A 26,177-nucleotide genomic window follows, 5' to 3' on the forward strand; every position below is an offset into this window, starting at 1 on the left:
CTGTGACCGTCAAATCAAGTGATGCGGAAACTTCAGGGCAGCCGAGCATTCAAGTGGAGTAAATAAGAATAGATTTTGCATCGGCTTTAACCAGTGTGAAGCAAATTACTGCCGTTTAACTGCTTCTATGCCAGAGTAAAGTACAGACTATTCCCAGCACTCTCAAGATAGGAAATAATTGGTTGACTCTGTGAAAATAAAACATTGTTATCGACGGCGGGGCAAACATTTTATATAGTGTAACGGGGCAGATATCTGACCATAATGTGTATACAGCTCCTGGCCACAGACTTATCCTGTAGCCAAATCTATACTAGTGCTATATAGGGAGTGCGACTGCAGGATGTGGTAGGTTTGTAGTCTGTTACCATGGATACAGACAGATCTACGCAAGAACATGGCAGCAAAACCATAGATGATGTTTAAAGACCATTTGCAAATTACTTTCTGTGCACTGGCAAAATAAAATCTAATAATTGTTAGAAATAACGCTTTAGTTTCAATTCACACTTGGTAGAGGATTTCTGCTTCAGGTGCAAAACATGAAAATCTGCCAATTCTGCTGCGTACTAGGCCTGCTTCAGATCTGCAGCATGCCCAGAAATCCACAGCTTTGTGTGAATGGGGTTTTAGAAGACGCGAGCGCATGTTTTACACTGTAAATTGTTGTGCAGATGTAGGGATGTGTCCTTCACAGGTTCCCATGAAGATGTCACCTCATCCCCTGCTTCTTGTGCTCACTGCTGCCCCCTAATACCAGTGATCAGTCAGGGAAGCAAATTCCGATACTGGCTCCATCCTTATTGCTGTATATCATCATTATAGTTTTGTGTTCCTAGATGGGACTTGTAGTTCCTTGTCTAAATGAAGCAGAGTGATAGTGGGAACAATTTTACTTATCTGTGCCCCATAATACTATTTGTCCCCTCAGGTGCTGAACATGGCAGAGATCCAGACACGCCTGGCCTACGTGTGCTGTGTGCGGCAACTCGAGATGGTGATGAATAGTGAATACTGTGAGTACATCCGACCTCCGATCGACAGATACGGAACGCTGGAATTCGGCAAGTTTGATGAGATCTGTGTAAGTATTTCTATTAATGTAAAATGCTGGGGATATTTAGTCCCAGTAGGGCCGGCTGACCTGTGAGAGAAAATCTCCAGTCCTCGGTCACCCCACAGCTCTGCCTGCTGCCACTGGTGTTGTATTTGTATTGCCAGTGCGCCGTGCTGGGTTGGGTGTATGTGTATTAGCTTCTTGCCATACCTCAAAATATCCTCACATTGTCAGTGACTCTGAAAGATTCAGATTAACATAAAATACAGCTTGTCCTTGTCGGGGCGACCCCTTATCTCCGCTAGCGGTCAGAGCTTTTCATTACTCAGAGGTGACAGGAGAGCGCCTCCACTAGACGCGTCTCTATCAATTACACTGCACTGCCAGTAAACGCCACCGGCTCACCAGGAATCTGCTAATGTCACTTCTCTATACTGAATTATTCTACATTGTGACAAGGACTTACCACACAGGTGTATCCTACATGTACTAGGGTTAGGATCCAGAGCAGTTTCCAATATGCTGCTGGTTTCCTCTTGGCTTTGTATTAAATCTGTTACTACTGATTCTCCATACTTGTCAGTCAGACAGATGGCATCCACCAAGAATCATGGAGGGCGATGACCAAGTACAGAAATATTAGCAAATGACATAACCATAAAATTGAAATTGAAGAAAAAGAGACACCGAGCGCACTAAGGGTTCGTTCACATCTGCGCCCGGTCTCCGTACTGCAGGTTTCCGTTTCCTGCATAAAACAGAGCAGGATATGGAAACCTGCAGGAGTCTTTCTCACCCATTCATTTGAATGGGTGAGAAAGCTGTGTGGCGGTGAGCGTTTTATACTCTCCGCCGTGAAACCAGGTTTTATAATCTGGACACAGAGTCGGACATGCAGTACTCTGTGTCCAGATTTTAAAAAACGGTTTTGCGGCGGAGAGCATAAAACGCTCACGGCCGGACCCGGTCTGTAGTTTCCGTCGTCTTGCATGCAGAAGATGGAGACCAGAATGCAGGTGTGAACCTAGCGTAAGTGTAGTATACACTGTTGAAATGTTACAAATCTTTGGATAGTAAAGAACGACCAGTAGGCCTCTCACATGATGGGGTTGTGATAGGATCACAACTTCCGAAGACACCATTGTGTGGTAAAAGATTCTGGTGAGAGTGGCAGCGGTTCTGTCAGCAAACACCGGAAACCCGGGAGGTAAACAGGTCAACAAATGGAGAAGAGGATCCGCACTTGAAGGTTGTGCAGGAAACGTGAGAAAACAATCGTGTTGATAAGACCAGTAAAAACAGTACAGCACAACGCGTTTCAGGTTATAAAAAAACCTTTTTCAAGTGCACAAATCACAGATCCACGTCGGGCACGATGCAACTACTGCACCCAAAAACTGGGCCACTTTAATTTTTGAAATTTTCCAGTAGCTGCTGCATTTCCCCCCCTCGGCTTATACTTGAGTCAATAAGTTTTCCCAGTTTTTTTTTGTGGTAAAATTAGGGGCCTCGGCTTATATTCGGGTCGGTTTATACTCTAGTATATACTCTGACCAAGGGCAAGGTGAAGCACAACAATTCTGCAGCTACTCCAAACCTGTGACCCTCTGTTCCTTATCAGTGCATGACAAATTTAGAAAACCCCACAAGTGGTTACAAAATATCCAACTTAAGGTTTGGGTCTATAATGTCTGAACAGAGACCAAAGACAGCCAGATATATGTTTAGTCATCAACAGGCTGTACACAAAGGAAACTGGTTGGAATGGATGTGTATATGTATAGTGTGTGTATATGTATAATGCATGAAATCCCAGCGAACCATGTCTATACAACATATTACTCTAGCATCTCTAGTGGACTGTATATATGTATAATCTCCCCACAGATTGGTGAGGATACTGCATACATTATCAGTAAATTCTGTGCAGTAAAGACTGTTGTGTGAATTTGGACCAAAGATATTTTTTAATATTATGAAAATGTCCCGTTTATATGACTATAAAAGGCTTATTACTATATAACTGTGATATACCAATAACGCTGGGTTCACACCAGTACCTGAACTCTGTTTTCAGGTTTCCGTCTTCTGCATGCAGAAGACGGAAACCTGTCATGCAGAGTCCGGCCGTGAGCGTATTATGCTCTCTGCGTCGAAAGTTTTTGGTTTTTTTGTTTTTTTTTTTTAAAACCGGACACAGAGTACTGCATATCCGACTGTGTCTGGGGTTTTTTTAAAAAAAAAAAAAAAAAAAAAACCGTTTCGCCACAGAGAGCATAAAACGCTCACCAGCGCTCACAGCCGGAGACTTTTCAAGCCCATTCAAATGAATGGGGTTGAAAGATGCCGGCAGGTTTCCGTCTCCTGCCCCTGTTTTGTGCAGGAAACGAAAACCTGCAGAACGGAGTGCCGGGCGCAGATGTGAACGAGCCCTAACCAGTAGACATGTGTGGAAAGACTTATTTATATGACATACCATAACTAATGTGTACATGATGTGTGCTCTGATGTGGTGCATTGTGGGATGTGTAGTGCGTCAGCGGCTATGGGAAATGCTGTCCTGAGTTTGCAGAATGAGATCTAATCCAATAATAAATAATACAGATCCTGTAAAAGGATAGCGGTACACCAGCAGGGCACAGCTTAACCCCCTATCCATAATGGTCTGAAAAAAAGGGGGTCAGTGTGTCCTGTAGGACAGGTTGAGCACCTCTATATGGTAATGTCAAAGCGAAACAGCATTGAGTCCTATAGAAGTGAATGGAGCAGCATTGGGTGTGCTACTGTCCTCATCTTGCCGATCTGTTTCTATGGGACACACGGGAGCCCAATTTTCCTGATTGAGGTCTCTGTAGAGTCCCACAATCACACACTTATCCCATGTCCAGTGTATAGGGGATAACTTGTACTTGCTTTAATCTGCCCATATACCTATCAGATGCACCTTGTGTTTAGGGTCCTAGACCTATGTAAGTTACTACCAGCTGTCCCCATAGTGCATAGAAAATTAAGTTCTAAGTCACCAGCAAATGAGCCCAGGAGTCTGTATTGGCACAAGTACATACCCGTGTCTTAGAGGTCAGTACACACCACTACAATGTGCACGCAGCAAAGGGCTGAAACCGACTCTGCTGTGACCTATAATTCTACATGTAACCCCAGCTACATAACTGCTAGTCCCAAACCACCTGCCTGGGTCCTTTAATGCAGCTCAGATTATAAGGGGTTTTCATGCTGATCACTATCCACAGGACGGGTCATGAGTATGTGATCTTTTGGGTCTGACACCAGGACACTGTACAGATCAGCTTTTGCAGCAGCCTCCAGGTACAAGTGGACTGAGCACATGCATCACTGCTCCATAATAGTGCCCCATCCACTAGCAGCCTTCAGCACCCCTTTGGATAGGTCATCAGTAGGAAAACCCCTTTAAGCCAATGACTGGCAGTGGGCTCAGCACTAGCATGCCAATATCTGCTCCTAAGTGTCAACTAAAACTTTCCTTCCTTAATGCAGGATGTTGGATACCAGCATGGAAATACCGTGTTTAATGTGTGGGGCCGCAGCGGTGTCATTGAGAAGATGTTAAAGGATCGTCAAGATACCTGTAAATCCAAAACCTCAGATGTGAGTTCAGCTATACGCCTCAGGAATCCCCAATAATTTATCAATGTAATGTAATGACTCCCTCCCAGTAGTAATGGTAATGGATCCCTCACCATGATGAGCCCTGTCTGATCCATTACATTGTGTTGATCTAACCTGAATTTCGCTGTATTAGTAATCCTACTAAGCCATAAATGGTGTCAGCATCGTACAGTGCACATGCCTTAGGAGAGTGTCCTGATGCTCATGATAAGGTCAGAACATCACAACATAGCAGCGGTATTATCAGTGACCTCCTACAAGGTGGAAATAGGCTACACAGCGCTGCACAACACACAGGAGGATTACTGGAAGCCATGATAATTACACTTGTAGCTGAGGGCATCAGCATCATCCCGTCCCAGGGGAGGGTCTCCAGGATGTGAGTGGCAGACGGGCCCAGAGATGGTTTATTAACCTTAATGGATTATTATGGTGCTGAGAGGTTGTCATGTAGTGTGAAGATTGTGAAACATATGGAAAAGACACACCATAAATTGTGTAATCTCAAAGATAAATATGGTAATTATCTATTATATCCTGTTCTTGTACATAGGAGGCAGTATTATAGTAGTTATATTCTTGTACATAGAAGCAGTATTATAGTAGTTATATTCTTGTACACAGGAGCAGTATTATAGTAGTTATATTCTTGTACATAGGAGGTAGTATTATAGTAGTTATATTTTTGTACATAGGGGCAGTATTATAGTAGTTATATTTTTGTACATAGGGGCAGTATTATAGTAGTTATATTTTTGTACATAGGGGCAGTATTATAGCAGTTTCCTCTTGCTCCCTCCCACTCCTCTTGACAGCTCATACAAGGTGTAGTGCCTGCTCCATACTGAAGGCTGTCAGGATATGTATGAATAAGATGTGTGTCTTCTGCGCTGTGTACATTAGTGTTGTGTAGATTTCGGTATACCATACATATGTATCAGTTAGTTACACTGTCTTGTTTATTCGCTGCGCTCATTGCATAGACTGGGGCAGCTCTAAAACTGTAAGAAGAAACAAGGAAACCTAATGAGCGAGTTGAGTGCAGATCAATATCCCGTCTACCGGGGAGCCGGATGTGATAGATATTCAGCTCCATTGATTTGATTTCATTAAAGCGATGACATTTCTCGGCTTTCTGCACACGAGCTTTTACAAGGTAGAGGGGAAAGTTAAAGCTTTTTTTGGTTTCTCTCATCAATGCCGTAGCTGTGAACTGCAGGAGAGCTACTGGTACATAGAAACCTTAGTGCAGAGCCAAAATGTCAAGATTGCTGCCACCCACGGCCTGTTCGCCGGTCATTCAGCCCGATAGGGATTGTCCTTTTTGAAGGGCTCCGCCATCCTCACACACAAGGAAGATTTAGGGTGCATGCACACTGAGTAACGCCGGGCGTGTATGAGAGCCGTACACGCCGGCATTACGGCAGACTGCCGAACACTTCCCATTCACTTCAATGGGAGCGCTCGTAAACGCCGCTGTTACGAGCGCTCCCATTGAAGTGAATGGGAAGTGTTCGGCAGTCTGCTGTAATGCCGGCGTGTATGGCTCTCATACACGCCCGGCGTTACGTAGTGTGCATGCACCCTTATAATGTTCTGTGGGAAACATTTGCTACATTTTTCACATGGACTTCTCTGAAATCCTTATTGCACAGGTTTTAAAAATAGGCTCAGAGAACGCAGTGACCTTGATCTGACAGCAGGCGGTGTAGCTAACGGGTCAGGAGTTCTCACCTACTAACACCCTGTCTTCATAAATTCTCACTGCCATCCCAAAGACGCCCCCCAGGGACATGGAACAAGTTCTATCAGTTTGCTCCAGAAAGGACATTAGTGACATTTAAAGGGGTTTTCTGGCTTTAACAATAATAATAATGATGATGTATCCTTAAAAAAAAAATAGTCCCCCTAAAGCCTCCTTGTGAATGGAGCATCAGTGCACTTATATGACCAGTGCTCCAATGACTGCCGGGACTGTAATCTTTGGCAACGCCTACAGCCCCATATAAGTGAGCGGACACTGGTCACATAAGTGCAATGGCCCTCCATTCACACGGGGGCTATCAACAGAGTAGGGTATAAGTGTTCTCAATATCACAACCCCTGTGAGTGTATGGGAGCTGGTCTGGCCTCTACACAGAAAATGGCGCAGTCTGCCTCCTGTATCAGATGCAAAGAAGAGCTGATCGATCATTGAGGTTACTATCAATATTTTTATCCTGCTAAAGCTCTTTAAAATGAGAGCGCCCACAGAGCACAACACCCACAGTATCCCCTGTAGATGAAGAATTTGTAATTCCACTATATAAAGGAATAGACGGTGACTGTATAGCAGCTCTGAGTCTGAACAGACGTCTTGCCTCGTACCTATTGCTTGTAGGATTTTGAATTGGATGCAGGTAATATCCGCAAACACATCGGCCACTGAGCAAGCAAATTCCTCCACTATTATGAATGTGAATCACTTAGCAAATGTGTAAGGTGTTTGATAGTAAATCCAGGCGATGACTGCCCCATCACGCATGTCACAGCAACTAAAATAGTGTAAAACTTGGTTACTCTGGGTCTGCTATAAATACATGAGGTGTGATCTCAGCTCCGCTCACACTGACACCTGTTACTCTCTCTCCTTCTCCTCAGCTGAACACTTGCCCTAACGCCTCATTCACAGATCTGGCGGAAATAGTGTCCAGGATTGAACCTGTCAAAACAGCTGTTGTGGATGGTAAGAACAGAACTTCAGATTTTATTACAAAAACTGTGAATATGGAGACAGAGAGGAGCTGAGGATGCACATGAGTTGGGCAGAGGATGCATGTAGTGGTTTGTCATGGGAGAGGTTGTCGCTCCTGCAGACAGATTGATGGCTGATCAGTATAACTGGTGATTTATTGCTGTATTCCCTGATCACTCTATGGTCAGGAATTCGCTATCAGTCACTGGATAGTACCAACCCCCAGACTCCTAAACCTCACAGCAATATCACTGATGTCTCTGCTGCTGCCACCATCACATAGGGGCACACTGATGTGACTGACCCCTGAACCCCTAAGCCTGCAGCTCTTCAGTCTGTGGCTGTCAGAGTATATGGCACATTTAGTTTTACAACAAATGGAGAGCTGCAGATTAAAGATCCAACCTCCGCACATCAGTGCACTCACTACAGAGCCAATGTCTGCCGAGTCTTTGCTCCGTGAATGCAGAAGTTGTCATCACTGGGGATCTCTAGTTGGCTGAGCCATTAAAGCTGAAAGATTGTATACAGGATATCACACATATATAACAACCTGCACCACACTATAAAGAAGGCACAGCCTGAATTAGTGTAGTCCTGAAGGGGTTAGAAACAACCCCCTGCATACATGACCCAGGAGTAAAGGGCTTATTATCTGTTCCCTGCTGCAGGATGAGCTCACACTTTACCCCACCGTGGTGTCATTTTTATATAGGGGGCCTGTTTGAATAAGGTTTTATCCAGTGCGTCGCCGCTGTCACTGCATCTACTAAAGCAGGGAGGAATGGGTTAAATGTTACATCTTTATAAGGATTGCAGGGTCACTTAGCCCTCTGACCACTTCAGGGGTTAGGGTGCATTCACACTAAGTATACGCTGAGCTGATTCTGAACGTAAAACCTGTTCAGAATCAGCGTGTACAAAGCAGATCCCATTCATTTCAATGGGAGCCGGCATACGAGCGCTCCCCATATAAATAAATGGGTTGCTTTTTTCCCTATTACTTTCAATGTGATACGCGCGTAACACATTGAAACCAATCACAGACCAGGGGATGGCGCTCTGAATTTCCCCATTGCCCCTAATCCATTGACGTATAACAATTGTTTGTATTACAGATGAATCTGATTATCAAACTGAATATGAAGATGAAGATCTTTCAGACTCAAAGAAAGAAGATTATCTCAATTTCCTGAGCACCCAGAACAATGACGAGGTTTCTGATAGTGTAAGTAGATAAGGAGCAGGGGATGGATGAAGCAGTGTTCACACATGTACAGATAATGGCTAGCACGGTACAGCCTGAGGAGACAGTGTGGCTCCTGCTTCTATGTAGGTGCCATGTATCACAATACTGTGGTATCTCAGCATGGATTGGGTGGATCTTGCTATTCAGTACCACAAAGAACTGCACGTTTTATCATCACATGTCTGAGCCAGAGCTCAAAATCTCAACTACAGACCTGTCAGTGTCACTGCACCACTATGGGGAGTCTATTATAAACTGTATACGGTGAACTCCTCCCTAGTGGTGGCTGTAGGCAGAGCAGTAAGTCTCCCGCACACAGACTAAGGAGCCTAACATTGTCTGTTCTATGCAGGATGAAGAAGCAGACATGGAGGTACGACAGCGGTCAGCTCGACGTCACGTAGCGGACAAGACGCCAGAGAACAGTTGAGCCAATAATGCAGGAGAGCGATCCACCTGTACCCACAGCCCTAGGGGTTCCTCTGCCTTGTACGGTTCTAGCTGTAGTTTTTCCTATGGGCCCTTTCTTCCTCCCTAGCATGGGGGGAGGGGATTAGCGGAGTCCATAACAGATGCAATACAAATCATAGCAAGTGACAGAATCTTTCAAGCCTTACGGAGTCCATACATCTCAGTTATGTATTGACAGCAGTGAGTAACTTACCTTCCCTAGGGACTACAGAAGGGAGGAGCGGTCTCCGAGTACATTGCTGCTGCACAGACCACTGGAGAACCTGAGAAAGGGCATTGACTTACACAGTCTAGATTTGCTAGCTTAGAAGTGTCATTACGCCACGAGCAGGCGACTGCGGCCGGGAACGCTTCAGGGACATTGTATCCAAACTCTCCCATATTTAATTAATAAGCCAAAAAATTCACCTTCATTAAAAGGGATGGAATATAGAAAGATTATTAATATAGATTTTTTTTATTTGTGGGTGAGGGGATAAACTGTATGCAAGTTGTGCAGAGCTGAAGTAGTTTTGTTATTTATCAGCACCCCCTGTGTTTAAGTGCCTAGATTGTCAGCTCCAGGGGCAACGTTTGATTTTAATAGGTTGAATGCAAAAATATGTTAGAGGTTGGAAGAGAATGTGGTGGATATTGTACATATTAGGCCGTATGTGATGGATCTGTTGGGGAGAGACCACTGTATACAGACAGACCTCCTAGACCACAGCGAGAAGTAGTGACACCTGTATACACACATGTATACGGGATAGCAGCACCCAGCGCAGGCCTGCCAACTGGTGTCCTATAGTTATTAGAGCCTGGGCTCAGCCTTGTTCACACTCACACAGACTAACTATAACGGCAGATGTCTGTATAGTCTGGGCTGTGCGATCCTACTAATATTTCTGTACACGTCTGCCTTTCACACTGTGCCGAGATTGGATTTTCTTAAAGGGGTCGCTATTTTCTGTAGTACAAGCGAGTCGTCTTGCTGCACTGAACAAAAGAATCTTCTTTAAATATATATATATTTGGTGACTCCCGCTTCTATACACCTGTACGCTTCCATGGTAACAGACTACAAGCAAACCCTCTATAGTCTGCTGTCAGTGACTGCGGGATGAATGCGCCCGCTGCTCCTCGCTGTCCTGCTGAATGGAAGACGGGACAGATGTTTGGATCAGACCACACAGTTTGCTTGTAGTCTGTTACCATAGAAACACAAGTCTGCATAGAAGCCGGACACAACAGTAGGACATTTATTTTTGCGAAGATTGCTTCATTTTAGATGCATTTAAACAGTAAGGGCGTATTCAGACATACTGTAATACAAGGGTGAAATCTGCAGGGCGTCCATTGCACATCTGTATTACCGTGTAAGACATGTGGATTTTACATTGGATTTCTTTGTATCTGGTAATTGCAGTAAATCTGAATTCATCCTAATCCTTCAGATAAGATAGCGGTCCTGTGAATATACTCTGGTGGAGATAAGCCGTGGCCATGGATCTGCCAGCAGGTTATCTCCTGAAGGAAGGATGCTGGAATAGAATATGTCTCCTCCTTTATCTGCACCACTGATACCCGGGCTCGGTCTGGTCGCCCCTAGACTTGTTACTGATGTGGATAGACTGTTCTAAGCGCTGCTCTACTAGTACATGGCCTACGTGGGGGTTCTTTACTATCAGAGATAACATTACCTGCTGCAGCGCTTTGTCTAAGCACATTGTGCAGTATTTATTAATGGGATTCTATCACTAGATTTACGCTAATTTGCCTAACAACATGTTACAATAGCTTTTAGGCCATTCTATCCCTCCCTTTCTTTAGCTTTCATCCAACACCATTTTTGAAATACAGATTTTATTCTTATATGCTAATTCTGTGCACGTAGCCCAAGGGGCGTTCCCCTGCGCTCCGAGCACAGCACAGTCATATCCAGTATCCCGACTCCTTCATTCGTAGAGATCCTTCTCTTATTCTTTGCTGCGTTAGCAGCAACACTTCTCACTACAGCGCATGCGCAGGATTTATAAGTGAAGAATAAGAAGAGAAGAATCTCTACAAATGAAGGGGCGTGTAAAGGCCAGGGAGGTGGGATACTAGGTATGACGGTGCTGTGCTCGGAGCACAGGGGGAACGCCACTGGGCGCCGGATAAAAGCTAAAGAAAGGTAGAGATAGAATGGCCTTTCTAAAAGCTATTGCAACATGTTGTAAGGCAGATTTGCCTAAATCTAATGATAGAATCCCTTTAAGCTGTTTGCACCACATTTCACGTTTTGGCTTCCAATGTATTTGTGATGAACTCCTTTAAGAAAAACTAACTTTCTTCAGATAAGAATACACTCCAGTTTGCAGAATGATGCCACTGAAAGTTATAACATTCACAGTCCTGCTGAGACTTGCAGTTCTATAGTAACATCGCCCATAGTCACTACAGTATACAAACAAATCACACTTCCAGCCCTGGGCTTGTATCACCCACCAGAGCGCTGTTCACACCTTTTCTTTGTGTGTTTGCTAAATTCTAATAGTTAACCACTTATAGCCAAAGATCAGTGCTGTCTGTGGGGGCGCTGCAGTGTTCAGGGGGGTGTCTGGTGGAGAAGGAGGTGAAACAGCAGTGACGAGTGTAATAATCTAATGTGTATTCAGAAGTTTTCTATAATAAAAGGCTGCTGGAGAATACTGGCCGTGTCCTGTGTACTTATCCCAGCTGTACATAGAGCATTGTGCACACCTAGACAGATTCACTGCTCACAACCTTCCCTGTCCAAGCAGATGTAGGCCGAATATTGCGGTTTGTTCTCTGAAGTGCCATGTTATGTAAATCAAGCAATAATGGAACAATTAAAACATAACTTTTAATCTACAACTTACAAAAGGCAGCTATATATCAAAAAGTTACCCCCCCCCCCCCCCATGTCCATGGGGAACTGCAATAATTCAGATCACAGCATATAAATGCAGATTGAGACAAAAAAAAATATATTCAATAATAACATATAGCACATGCAGCATCAGGTAATAGCCATACCGGTCTCACAACTGCATGATGTGCACAGAAATAACTGATGAAAACACTCCTGTGTATCAAGCCTCAATATCATCACCAAAAAGAAGATGGAGGGGTCTCTCCACATTACCAGTCGTACAGGATTATATCTGTGATTCACCATTTTCACTTCTGGGAGCAATGCTGTCCCGGTCAATCCGTTCTGACCCAGAAATTACAGACAGCCCTGCAAACCCCCAAAAGCTCCTGTCCTTACAAGAGCAGTCCACACTGACCCTTTAGGGATATTCTTATCCCTACACATTTCATAATGAATGACTATGACTCCTCACGGGATTCAAACAAAATTGCAGAAGCTTAAGGGTAAGTTCAGGTGGAGTTTTTTGGTCTGGAGGCGAAGGCCGCCTCCAGTTCCGGACCAAAAGCCGGGTAGCCGCGACTGAAAGCCGTTGCACTGCACCAGCATCCAGCCGCGCACTCCGCTCCAGATTAGGCCCAATGAATGGGTGTAGTCTGGAGGAGGGAGTGTCTTTAGGCCGAATAGTGAGGCGAAACAGCCTGAAGAATGAGCACCTGAGCGGCATCCATTGATTTTAATGGGAGACGTCTTTTTGATGTGGATATGGCCTCAAAATCCTGACCAAAAAACGCAGTGTGAACTCAGCCTTAGGTCAAGTTCAGATGGAGTTTTTTGGTCAGGATTTTGAAGAAGAATCCGCCTCAAAACCCTGACCAAAAAAAAACGGCTCCCACTGAAATCAATGGGAGCAGTTCAGTTCTTTTTTTCTGCAAGCAGTTTGTTCTGGCTTCCGGAAAAAAGAAGTGGCATGCTCATTCTTCAGGTGAATGCCGCGGTGGGTTCAGCTTCGGATGTCTGCCTGAAGACACTCCCCCCTTCCCCCAACTAGGCCCATTAATTTGGGCCTAATCCAGAGCAGAGTGCCGCATCCAGTTGCAGCTACTGTTTTTTTTTTTTGGTCCGGAATCTGAGGCGGCCTCTGCCTCAAATTCCAGACCAAAAGACTCCATGTGAACTCAGCCTAAAGGGATTCTATCATTAGAATTCCTTTTTCTACAGAAGCCACGTCAGAATAGCCTTTAGTAGAGATGAGCGAGTATATTCGATCGAATACCTCCCCTACATAGGTTAATGTTGTAAAAAAAAAAAAAGCGCAGGGAAGGTGGGAGGGGAGTTGAATTTTTCCCGCGTGGTATTCGCCAGAGTACACCAATAACTATGCAAAGGGAGGTATTTGATGGAATACTACTCGCTCATCTCTAGCCTTTAGAACGGCCATTCTTCATTCTTCTCCTACCTTTATTATTCTCACCCGTGCTGCCATCTATGTGAATTTTCCTTCTGTATGTAAATGAGTCCTCAGAAAGTACAGGGGGTGTTATATCCTGTATGTTCATATTTATACCAGGTTTCATGTATATAAAATGTATATGGGATTTGGTGATTATAGGAAACTAATGATTGGCCCTCTGTTACAAGGACAGGGATTGGTGGTTTCTTATATAAATTGCACTGGAGTAGATGTGTTTATTTGCACTTGAGAAAGGTTCCTTTTCTAGTGACTGACATGCTCCATATCATGGGTACAATCTGCACCCCTAATGTGTTATACACTACACTCACATCTGTATCCATCACAGAAAAGCAATGTGTCAATGATGACAGACAAGAACGGATCCCAAGGGACCCACTCACTAGAATAGGCTCTGTCAGGGGTCAGGGTTTTTTTGGGGTTTTTTTAAGTTTCTTCCTTTCACAGTGACTGATGCTGGATGATGATTTGGGCACATAGCTAGACCGTAATGCAGGTTGATTCTAGCACACGAGCGTCACTTCTGTAGTTTGGGTCTGTTGGGGAACTGAACAAAACAACTGAGAGGCAGCTGCCACTAAAATAGCGGTTACACATAGAGCCTGGGGTACTCCATAGAATATAATCGTGTCCGCTGTTCTTAAACTGAAACCAGCAGAGAAAAAAAATCCTCTGCACTGTAAGACAATAATGCCCCAGCAGAAGGGATCTTAATTTGGGCTATTTCCTAGGGGAGGCTGGAGGGTGAGCCTCAGAATTGTTTTTGGTGGACCCAAAGAACATCAACCTGACACACGTTCTGCAGGGGATTTTTTTGCAACCTTTTCCACAATTGCAAAAAAATTGCAGTAATCGCTGTCACATGTGAATAAGCCCATATCAGGCCAGAGCTGGTGGAGATGTAAACAAACCCGTAGGAGGACGCGCTCAATGTCACAGAGCCTATTTACTGGCAGTAATATAGAATAGGGATGCTCTATCAGATCAATGGTTCCTAGCCCCCAGCCCACTCCTCCCAGCAGTCTCTGATTATCTGCATCTTATCCTGACAGCTCCATAACCTTCACAGAAAAAAAAAAAAAAAAATCTATCCCAGATAATTTCTGGATGAGAAGGCTATGAGGAGACTACACCGCATCCTCCACCCCCACCCCATCCCCTTCCTCTATAAGAAATGTCACAAGATTGATAATATCTTTATTGCCATTGGAATGTAGACTGAATATATATTATATAGAGATATCTATAACCATCATCTTTGTATACCATGTCAAAGGGAAACAAGGGGGGGGAGGGAAAATTTAGGTTCAACTTGCAAAAAATATATAGAAGAATGATGTAACTCACGTTCTTGAAAGAGTAATGCACGGAGAGTTCTTGCGGCCCAAGAAACTTGTAATCAGAAACTTCTCAAAAATGTAAAACTCCAGCATAAACGTCCTTTTTCATAAAAAATAACTTTTAATAGAAAACTTTAAGTTAAAAAATCCACAAGTGTCTCTTAAGCAACCTCTGAGAAACAGAATATGCTATACAGTGAGCTACATTGAATAACTAACAGATGTTAGTAGACACTGACTGACGCGTTTCGACACATGATGTGTCTTAGTCGTATCTTTGTATACACCCATTGTCTATTCATCTGTCTAGTAGTTCTGGTCAATATGCAGAAAATAAGTTGTTTTTTCTTAAGTCATGTATTTTTTTTAGTAAAGTTTTACAGAAGAAAGGGAAAAAAAACTATCAGTCCAAGCACTAGCATGTTGTCAGGGTCTGGAGTTGCTAGGTGGGGTGGTATAGACACACAAGTCCAATTTCTTTAGTCCAAAACAAAGGTTTATTTTCACTCAAAAAGGTAGTGCAGCAACAAAAGGAAACAATACAAAAATAAATCCCTGCCCGGCTAGACTCTAACTACATAGAATAGGTTACCTCACCTAGAGTAACAGAAATCAAAACCAGTAAATGAAAAATCATTCAGGACACAGCTCCAAAAATATGACCTCTCTGTCTGCTCTCCAGCCAAGCTCTGCTGAAGTGTTGCTGCTGGAGCAACTTCTTAAGCCTCCTTGATGAGGAGACTCTCAACAGCTGAGTCGCTGCCGGAACATCCCAAAAGTGTAGACTGGAGGGGGCGGAATGACAGGTCCCACTACCAACCTACCTGCCATTCCTAAAAATCCAGCCCAGTAACTGCAACACACACACACACACACACCCCTAACTATTCTCCAGATTTACCAGCCTGGTATAAGACAACAATACAACCGCCATAGTGGCACCGTATAGTGCAGCATCTACAAATCTGGTTCTACTGTAAAATGTATGTAAGTCTGTTATCGTCTTGGTTCTGGGACTGCTGAGATTTTGCAGGGATGAGGCAGAGCGGCTCATGAACAGCCTGTTCCCCTGGATGTTGCATGCAGCCAGGCGGGCAATGCCAGCCACTCTACATGCCAGACTAGCAGCCGCCCTGCTCTACAGTCACCAGGGGAATATCATCGTGTTCACCCCATCATGGCTAATCCTCAGCCCAGATCATTGCACAGAAATCTGGAACTAGGCCTGTCCAATCCAAAAAAAAGAAAACAACGGAGAGAATCTATGTCATCCGAGAGAAGAATGTTTATCTGTTTATGGGAAAGTTGGGTGAACAACCAATAAGGATTAGGATTTTACCAAAATTCAGATCATTAAATCCACATATTATACATGGAGCCCTCATTCATCCATATAGGCTACATTCACGCATGGAGGATTAAGGGATGAGATTTCTTCCACTGTTACACCCATCTCAATCAGATTCTTTACAGAATCAGCACGACATGGCAAGTCTGCTGCGTGTGAATATAATGACAAGACAGTGGAGAAGTGGGCCAGAAAGTGGTGTACAGTGATGGGGACACTGGGCCTGAAGCATCATCCACCCCCCCCCCCCCCCATCATCAGTCTCCTATAACAATGCAGTAATACAGTGACCATCAGGTTAACCCCGTGTGATTCTGACAAATGGCTGACACAAGATTACAGGGAATATAGGAGGAGATTGAGTGTCTGCGGAACAATCCCAGTTGTTGGGATGTAATGCGTTTTCCATTCTGGTGAGCGTTAAACACATCATAAAACTATTTATACCCTTGGTTGTTAAAGAATGAAGAGCACCCCCCTCCCAAATTAACCCTCCTCTCTGATAAAAACACAATGTGACTGTAAGCTCTTGGGCTCACATTGGGCAAATCTGTCTGTCATGCTTTGCAACCTGCAAGTCTCCAGCTGTTATATAACTACAACGCTCAGCATGCCCTAACAGCTGATTGTAAGACACTATATTGTAGAATTACATAAGATATCACTGTAAATTCGTGCATGCCCCCTCCCCCTCCAGTCCCTTCATCCCAGGGATCCTGCGATAATCTTCATCGAGCTGGAAACAGACATTTGGAAACAGAATCCCTGTGACCAGGCCGTGAACTGGAGAGAAGATGATTTTATCTAAATGTGGATTTATAAAGGTGCGAGAACCAACGCTAGATATTCCTAGAGGAGATCTGAGGACCGGCAGCGATACATACACTTATATGTGACAGTTTATAGAACTTATGACAGTCACCCCCCGACTACTGTCTACAGTACCAGTCATAAGAGACAATGTCAAGGGAACATGTAGAATAATAAGTGTTACAATAAAGAACAAGCCTGTAATGTTCAATAGACCCTCAACCCCATTCTACAGAATCACCATGTACATATCTTTCTTATCCTGTATTATACTCCAGAGCTGCGCTCACTATTCTGCTGATGCAGACACTGTGTACATACATTACATTACTTATACTGGGTCAGGGGATAACACTTCTTAGGGAGTGGGCACCTTTGCAGGCGTATGGAGACTTACAAGCCATTTTCGCTCCACTGGGGGATTATGGGAAATATATGCAAATCTGTTTTCCAGGATGTAATTAGGAAAACCGTGCCTCTGTTCGCTGCCTGTTAGGACAGACCCCTTAACATCATGCATTACTTTTTCAATAAGCCTAATAACATGATGCAGGGATTATTGCCAAACTAGTATTTCTATTCCAAAAGGAACAGATTTCCAGCTGTGGACAGAGCTGTTTTGATCTGTTGGATCTCATCAGCGCAGCGTAGGGATACTAGTTTGGCAGGGTGAGAGACTATAGACCAAGGTCAGGGGATAATAACACTCCTTAGAGAGGGCACCTTTGCTGTCCTAACAGGCAGCGAACAGAGACACTGTTTCCCAATTACATCCTGGAAAACAGATTTGCATATATTTCCCATTACTTATCTTGTACTGATCCTGAGTTACATCCTGTATTATACTCCAGAGCTGTACTCACTATTCTGCTGGTGCAGTCACTGTGTACATACATTACATTACTTATCCTGTATTATACTCCAGAGCTGCACTCACTATTCTGCTGGTGCAGTCACTGTGTACATACATTACATTACTTATACTGTACTGATCCTGAGTTACATCCTGTATTATACTCCAGAGCTGCACTCACTATTCTGCTGGTGCAGTCACTGTGTACATACATTACATTACTTATCCTGTACTGATCCTGAGTTACATCCTGTATTATACTCCAGAGCTGCACTCACTATTCTGCTGGTGCAGTCACTGTGTACATACATTACATTACTTATCCTGTACTGATCCTGAGTTACATCCTGTATTATACTCCAGAGCTGCACTCACTATTCTGCTGGTGCAGTCACTGTGTACATACATTACATTACTTATCTTGTACTTATCCTGAGTAACATGTGTATTATACTCCAGAGCTGCGCTCACTATTCTGCTGGTGCAGTCACTGTGTAAATACATTACATTACTTATCTTGTACTGATCCTGACTTACATCCTGTATTATACTCCAGAGCTGCGCTCACTATTCTGCTGGTACAGTCACTGTGTACATACATTACATTACTTATCCTGTACTGATCCTGAGTTACATCCTGTATTATACTCCAGAGCTGCACTCACTATTCTGCTGGTACAGTCACTGTGTACATACATTACATTACTTATCCTGTACTGATCCTGAGTTACATCCTGTATTATACTCCAGAGCTGCACTCACTATTCTGCTGCTACAGTCACTGTGTACATACATTACATTACTTATCTTGTACTGATTCTGAGTTACATCCTGTATTATACTCCAGAGCTGCACTCACTATTTTGCACTAGTTCAGGTAGTATGGTGGTGCAGTGACTACCTGGATGTGGTGTTGTTCTTTAGCCATCTTGTTAGCAATAGTCATCCATATGAGAACAGATTGGATCCCTTGTGGCAGGAGGAGGCTGAGATCTACGTACAGCGCGGCCTGTTATTTTTATCTGCCTTGTGATATCACTGTGACTGAGCTATAACATGTGCCAGGCATGAGCCCCGGCAGCTGAGGAGGGATTTAATATGACAGAGCAAAATCAGACAGAAGCTTGAGGCAGCTGTACAAATACGCCTGGCGTGTATCAGACCCCGCTACAAGATGGCAGCTGTGCAAACAACAGCACCTTCCTGGAGACATCTTCATCTTCTACCACATACTGAGCTCCTCTATAACGGAGGCCACCCCATCAGCGCATCAACAAAAACTGCTAAAGTGAGCTGAGTTTCTGATCTGTATTTTTGTGGGAGATCTCCAAAGATTGTCAGCAGGGGGGCGCTATTAGCAATTCTGCATCGGGCCCAGAATGAAATACATCCCATATAGGGAAAACTGAATAGAAGCACACTGCTCCAATAAATACAGGCAGACCCTCCCCTTTTCGCCCAGGTTTACAGTAAAACCTACGCCTTTCCAGTCAGCGTATGTCAGAGATACAAATCTGTTACTAAATGTCCATACTATATAACCAGAGATATAGATCTGTTACTATACAGTGTTGGCCAAAAGTATTGGCACCCCTGCAATTCTGTCAGATAATACTCAGTTTCTTCCAGATAATGATTGCAATCACAGATTCTTTGGTATTATCATCTTCATTTAATTTGTCTTCAATGGAAAACCACAATAAGAATTGTCAAAAAGCCAAATTGGATATAATTCCACACCAAACATAAAAAAGGGGGTGGACAAAAGTATTGGCACTGTTTGAAAAATCATGTGATGCTTCTCTAATTTATGTAATTAACAGCACCTGTTACTTACCTGAGGCACCTAACAGGTGGTAGCAATAACTAAAATATACTTGCAGCCAGTTGAAATGGATTAAAGTTGACTCAACCTCTGTCCTTTGTCCTTATGTGTACCACATTGAGCATGGAGAAAAGAAAGAAGACCAAAGAACTGTCTGAGGACTTAAGAAGCAAAATTGTGAGGAAGCATGAGCAATCTCAAGGCTACAAGTCCATCTGCAAAGACCTGAATGTTCCTGTGTCTACCGTGCACAGTGTCATCAAGAAGTTTAAAGCCCATGGCACTGTGGCTAACCTCCCTAGATGTGGACAGAAAAGAAAAATTGACGAGAGATTTCAACGCAAGATTGTGCGGATGGTGGATAAAGAACCCCGACTAACATCCAAACAAGTTCAAGCTGCCCTGAAGTCCGAGGGTACAACAGTGTCACCCCGTACTATCCGTCAGCGTCTGAATGAGAAGGGACTGTATGGTAGGAGACCCAGGAAGACCCCACTTCTTACCCAGAGACATAAAAAACCCAGGCTGGAGTTTGCCAAAACTTACCTGAGAAAGCCAAAAATGTTTTGGAAGAATGTTCTCTGGGCAGATGAGACAAAAGTAGGAAAAGGCATCAACATAGAGTTTACAGGAAAAAAAGAGGCCTTCAAAGAAAAGAAGACGGTCCCTACAGTTAGACATGGCGGAGGTTCCCTGATGTTTTGGGGTTGCTTTGCTGCCTCTGGCACTGGACTACTTGACCATGTGCATGGCATTATGAAGTCTGAAGACTACCAACACATTGTGCAGCATAATGTAGGGCCCAGTGTGAGAAAGCTGGGTCTCCCTCAGAGGTCAGGGGTCTTCCAGCAGGACAATGACCCAAAACACACTTCAGGTCAGCACTAGAAAATGGTGGTGAGAGAAAGCGCTGGAGACTTGTAAAGTGGCCAGCAATGAGTCCAGACCTGAATCCCATAGAGCACCTGTGGGGGAGAGATCTCTTGATGGCAGTTTGGAGAAGGCCCCCTTCACATCTCAGGGGGGACCTGGAGCAGTTTGCCAAAGAAGAATGGTCTAAGATTCCAGCAGAGCCTTGTAAGAAACTCATTGCTGGTTACCGGAAGCGGTTGTGCGCAGTTATTGTGTCTAAAGGTTGTGCTACCAAGTATTAGGCTGAGGGGGCCAATACTTCTGTCCGGACCATTTTTGGAGATTTGTGTAAAATGATCAATGATTTGACTTTTTTTTCCATTCTCTTTTGTGTTTTTTCATTGCAAGCAAAATAACGCTAGGTTCACACTAGCGCCCGGAGTCCATTCTGAGCTTTCCGTTTTCTGCATGCAGAACACGGAAAGCTGTCAGACCGGGTCCGACCGTGAGCGGTGGTGAGCATTTTATGCTCTCCGCCGTTAAACTTTTTTTTTTTAAACCGGACACAGAGTACTGCATGTCCGACTCTGTGTCTGATTTTAAAAAATTGGTTTCGCGGTGAAGAGCATAAAACACTCACCGGCGCTCACGGCCGGACATCTTTCAAACCCATTCAAATGAATGGGTTTAAAGAGTCTTGCAGGTTTCCGTCCTCTGCTCAGTTTTGTGCAGGAAACGGAAACCTGTATGAACAGAGACCGGGCGCAGATGTGAACGAGCCCTAAATGAAGATATTAATACCAAAGAGTTTGTGCTTGCAATCACTTTCTGGAAGAAAATGAGTATTATCTGACAGAATTGCAGGGGTGCCAATACTTTTGGCCAACACTGTATATTCATAATATATAACCAGAGATACAGATCTGTAACTATATGTCCATACTATATAACCAGAGATACAGATCTGTTACTATATGTCCATACTATATAGCAGAGATACAGATCTGTTACTATATGTCCATACTATATAGCAGAGATACAGATCTGTTACTATATGTCCATACTATATAACCAGAGATACAGATCTGTTACTATATGTCCATACTATATAACCAGAGATACAGATCTGTAACTATATGTCCATACTATATAGCAGAGATACAGATCTGTTACTATATGTCCGTACTATATAACCAGAGATACAGATCTGTTACTATATGTCCATACTATATAGCAGAGATACAGATCTGTTACTATATGTCCATACTATATAGCAGAGATACAGATCTGTTACTATATGTCCATACTATATAGCAGAGATACAGATCTGTTACTATATGTCCATACTATATAACCAGAGATACAGATCTGTTACTATATGTCCGTACTATATAGCAGAGATACAGATCTGTTACTATATGTCCGTACTATATAACCAGAGATACAGATCTGTTACTCTATGTCCATACTATATAGCAGAGATACAGATCTGTTACTATATGTCCATACTATATAACCAGAGATACAGATCTGTAACTATATGTCCGTACTATATAACCAGAGATACAGATCTGTTACTATATGTCCATACTATATAACCAGAGATACAGATCTGTTACTATATGTCCGTACTATATAGCAGAGATACAGATCTGTTACTATATGTCCATACTATATAGCAGAGATACAGATCTGTTACTATATGTCCATACTATATAACCAGAGATACAGATCTGTTACTATATGTCCATACTATATAACCAGAGATACAGATCTGTTACTATATGTCCGTACTATATAGCAGAGATACAGATCTGTTACTATATGTCCATACTATATAACCAGAGATACAGATCTGTTACTATATGTCCATACTATATAGCAGAGATACAGATCTGTTACTATATGTCCATACTATATAGCAGAGATACAGATCTGTAACTATATGTCCATACTATATAACCAGAGATACAGATCTGTTACTATATGTCCATACTATATAACCAGAGATACAGATCTGTAACTATATGTCCATACTATATAGCAGAGATACAGATCTGTTACTATATGTCCGTACTATATAGCAGAGATACAGATCTGTTACTATATGTCCGTACTATATACCAGAGATACAGATCTGTTACTATATGCCCGTACTATATAGCATAGATACAGATCTGTTACTATATGTCCATACTATATAGCAGAGATACAGATCTGTTACTATATGTCCATACTATATAGCAGAGATACAGATCTGTTACTATATGTCCATACTATATAACCAGAGATACAGATCTGTTACTCTATGTCCGTACTATATAGCAGAGATACAGATCTGTTACTATATGTCCGTACTATATAGCAGAGATACAGATCTGTTACTATATGTCCGTACTATATAGCAGAGATACAGATCTGTTACTCTATGTCCGTACTATATAGCAGAGATACAGATCTGTTACTCTATGTCCGTACTATATAGCAGAGATACAGATCTGTTACTATATGTCCGTACTATATAGCAGAGATACAGATCTGTTACTATATGTCCGTACTATATAGCAGAGATACAGATCTGTTACTATATGTCCGTACTATATAGCAGAGATACAGATCTGTTACTATATGTCCGTACTATATAGCAGAGATACAGATCTGTTACTATATGTCCGTACTATATAGCAGAGATACAGATCTGTTACTATATGTCCGTACTATATAGCAGAGATACAGATCTGTTACTATATGTCCGTACTATATAACCAGAGATACAGATCTGTTACTATATGTCCGTACTATATAACCAGAGATACAGATCTGTTACTATATGTCCATACTATATAGCAGAGATACAGATCTGTTACTATATGTCCATACTATATAGCAGAGATACAGATCTGTTACTATATGTCCATACTATATAGCAGAGATACAGATCTGTTACTATATGTCCGTACTATATAGCAGAGATACAGATCTGTTACTATATGTCCATACTATATAACCAGAGATACAGATCTGTTACTGTATGTCCGTACTATATAGCAGAGATACAGATCTGTTACTATATGTCCGTACTATATAGCAGAGATACAGATCTGTTACTATATGTCCGTACTATATAGCAGAGATACAGATCTGTTACTATATGTCCGTACTATATAGCAGAGATACAGATCTGTTACTCTATGTCCGTACTATATAGCAGAGATACAGATCTGTTACTATATGTCCGTACTATATAGCAGAGATACAGATCTGTTACTATATGTCCATACTATATAGCAGAGATACAGATCTGTTACTATATGTCCATACTATATAGCAGAGATACAGATCTGTTACTATATGTCCATACTATATAGCAGAGATACAGATCTGTTACTATATGTCCATACTATATAGCAGAGATACAGATCTGTTACTATATGTCCGTACTATATAACCAGAGATACAGATCTGTTACTATATGTCCATACTATATAGCAGAGATACAGACCTGTTACTATATGTCCATACTATATAGCAGAGATACAGATCTGTTACTATATGTCCATACTATATAGCAGAGATACAGATCTGTTACTATATGTCCATACTATATAACCAGAGATACAGATCTGTTACTGTATGTCCGTACTATATAGCAGAGATACAGATCTGTTACTATATGTCCATACTATATACCAGAGATACAGATCTGTTACTATATGTCCATACTATATAACCAGAGATACAGATCTGTTACTATATGTCCGTACTATATACCAGAGATACAGATCTGTTACTATATGTCCATACTATATACCAGAGATACAGATCTGTTACTATATGTCCATACTATATAACCAGAGATACAGATCTGTAACTATATGTCCATACTATATAGCAGAGATACAGATCTGTTACTATATGTCCGTACTATATAACCAGAGATACAGATCTGTTACTATATGTCCATACTATATAGCAGAGATACAGATCTGTTACTATATGTCCATACTATATAACCAGAGATACAGATCTGTTACTATATGTCCGTACTATATAACCAGAGATACAGATCTGTTACTATATGTCCATACTATATAACCAGAGATACAGATCTGTTACTATATGTCCGTACTATATAGCAGAGATACAGATCTGTTACTATATGTCCATACTATATAACCAGAGATACAGATCTGTAACTATATGTCCATACTATATAACCGAGATACAGATCTGTTACTATATGTCCGTACTATATAGCAGAGATACAGATCTGTTACTATATGTCCGTACTATATAGCAGAGATACAGATCTGTAACTATATGTCCGTACTATATAGCAGAGATACAGATCTGTTACTATATGTCCGTACTATATAGCAGAGATACAGATCTGTTACTATATGTCCGTACTATATAGCAGAGATACAGATCTGTTACTATATGTCCGTACTATATAACCAGAGATACAGATCTGTTACTATATGTCCATACTATATAGCAGAGATACAGATCTGTTACTATATGTCCGTACTATATAGCAGAGATACAGATCTGTTACTATATGTCCGTACTATATAGCAGAGATACAGATCTGTTACTATATGTCCATACTATATAACCAGAGATACAGATCTGTTACTATATGTCCATACTATATAGCAGAGATACAGATCTGTTACTATATGTCCATACTATATAACCAGAGATACAGATCTGTAACTATATGTCCATACTATATAACCAGAGATACAGATCTGTAACTATATGTCCATACTATATAACCAGAGATACAGATCTGTTACTATATGTCCGTACTATATAGCAGAGATACAGATCTGTTACTATATGTCCATACTATATAACCAGATATACAGATCTGTAACTATATGTCCATACTATATAACCAGAGATACAGATCTGTAACTATATGTCCATACTATATAGCAGAGATACAGATCTGTTACTATATGTCCGTACTATATAGCAGAGATACAGATCTGTTACTATATGTCCGTACTATATAGCAGAGATACAGATCTGTAACTATATGTCCGTACTATATAGCAGAGATACAGATCTGTTACTATATGTCCGTACTATATAACCAGAGATACAGATCTGTTACTGTATGTCCGTACTATATAACCAGAGATACAGATCTGTTACTGTATGTCCGTACTATATAGCAGAGATACAGATCTGTTACTATATGTCCATACTATATAACCAGAGATACAGATCTGTTACTGTATGTCCGTACTATATAGCAGAGATACAGATCTGTTACTATATGTCCGTACTATATAGCAGAGATACAGATCTGTTACTATATGTCCGTACTATATAGCAGAGATACAGATCTGTTACTATATGTCCGTACTATATAGCAGAGATACAGATCTGTTACTCTATGTCCGTACTATATAGCAGAGATACAGATCTGTTACTATATGTCCGTACTATATAGCAGAGATACAGATCTGTTACTATATGTCCATACTATATAGCAGAGATACAGATCTGTTACTATATGTCCATACTATATAGCAGAGATACAGATCTGTTACTATATGTCCATACTATATAGCAGAGATACAGATCTGTTACTATATGTCCGTACTATATAACCAGAGATACAGATCTGTTACTATATGTCCAT

General features: G+C 42.1%; 1 protein-coding gene across 4 annotated transcripts in view; it reads left to right on the forward strand.

Moving 5' to 3' along the window:
• PNPLA7 (patatin like domain 7, lysophospholipase) overlaps nt 1-11,822 on the forward strand; it is a 104,566-nt gene extending 92,744 nt beyond the window's left edge. For all 4 annotated transcript variants that reach the window (XM_075259111.1, XM_075259110.1, XM_075259112.1 and 1 more), the window contains 5 exons: nt 932-1,084; nt 4,574-4,684; nt 7,346-7,430; nt 8,558-8,667; nt 9,041-11,822. In XM_075259111.1, coding sequence (XP_075115212.1) covers nt 932-1,084; nt 4,574-4,684; nt 7,346-7,430; nt 8,558-8,667; nt 9,041-9,118 — 537 coding nt within the window. In that variant the 3' untranslated portion in view covers nt 9,119-11,822. The remainder of the gene's footprint in view (nt 1-931; nt 1,085-4,573; nt 4,685-7,345; nt 7,431-8,557; nt 8,668-9,040) is intronic.
• The last annotated feature ends 14,355 nt before the right edge of the window (nt 11,823-26,177 follow it).

This window comes from Leptodactylus fuscus, chromosome 11 (assembly GCF_031893055.1).
Source record: "Leptodactylus fuscus isolate aLepFus1 chromosome 11, aLepFus1.hap2, whole genome shotgun sequence".
NCBI lineage: Eukaryota > Metazoa > Chordata > Amphibia > Anura > Leptodactylidae > Leptodactylus > Leptodactylus fuscus.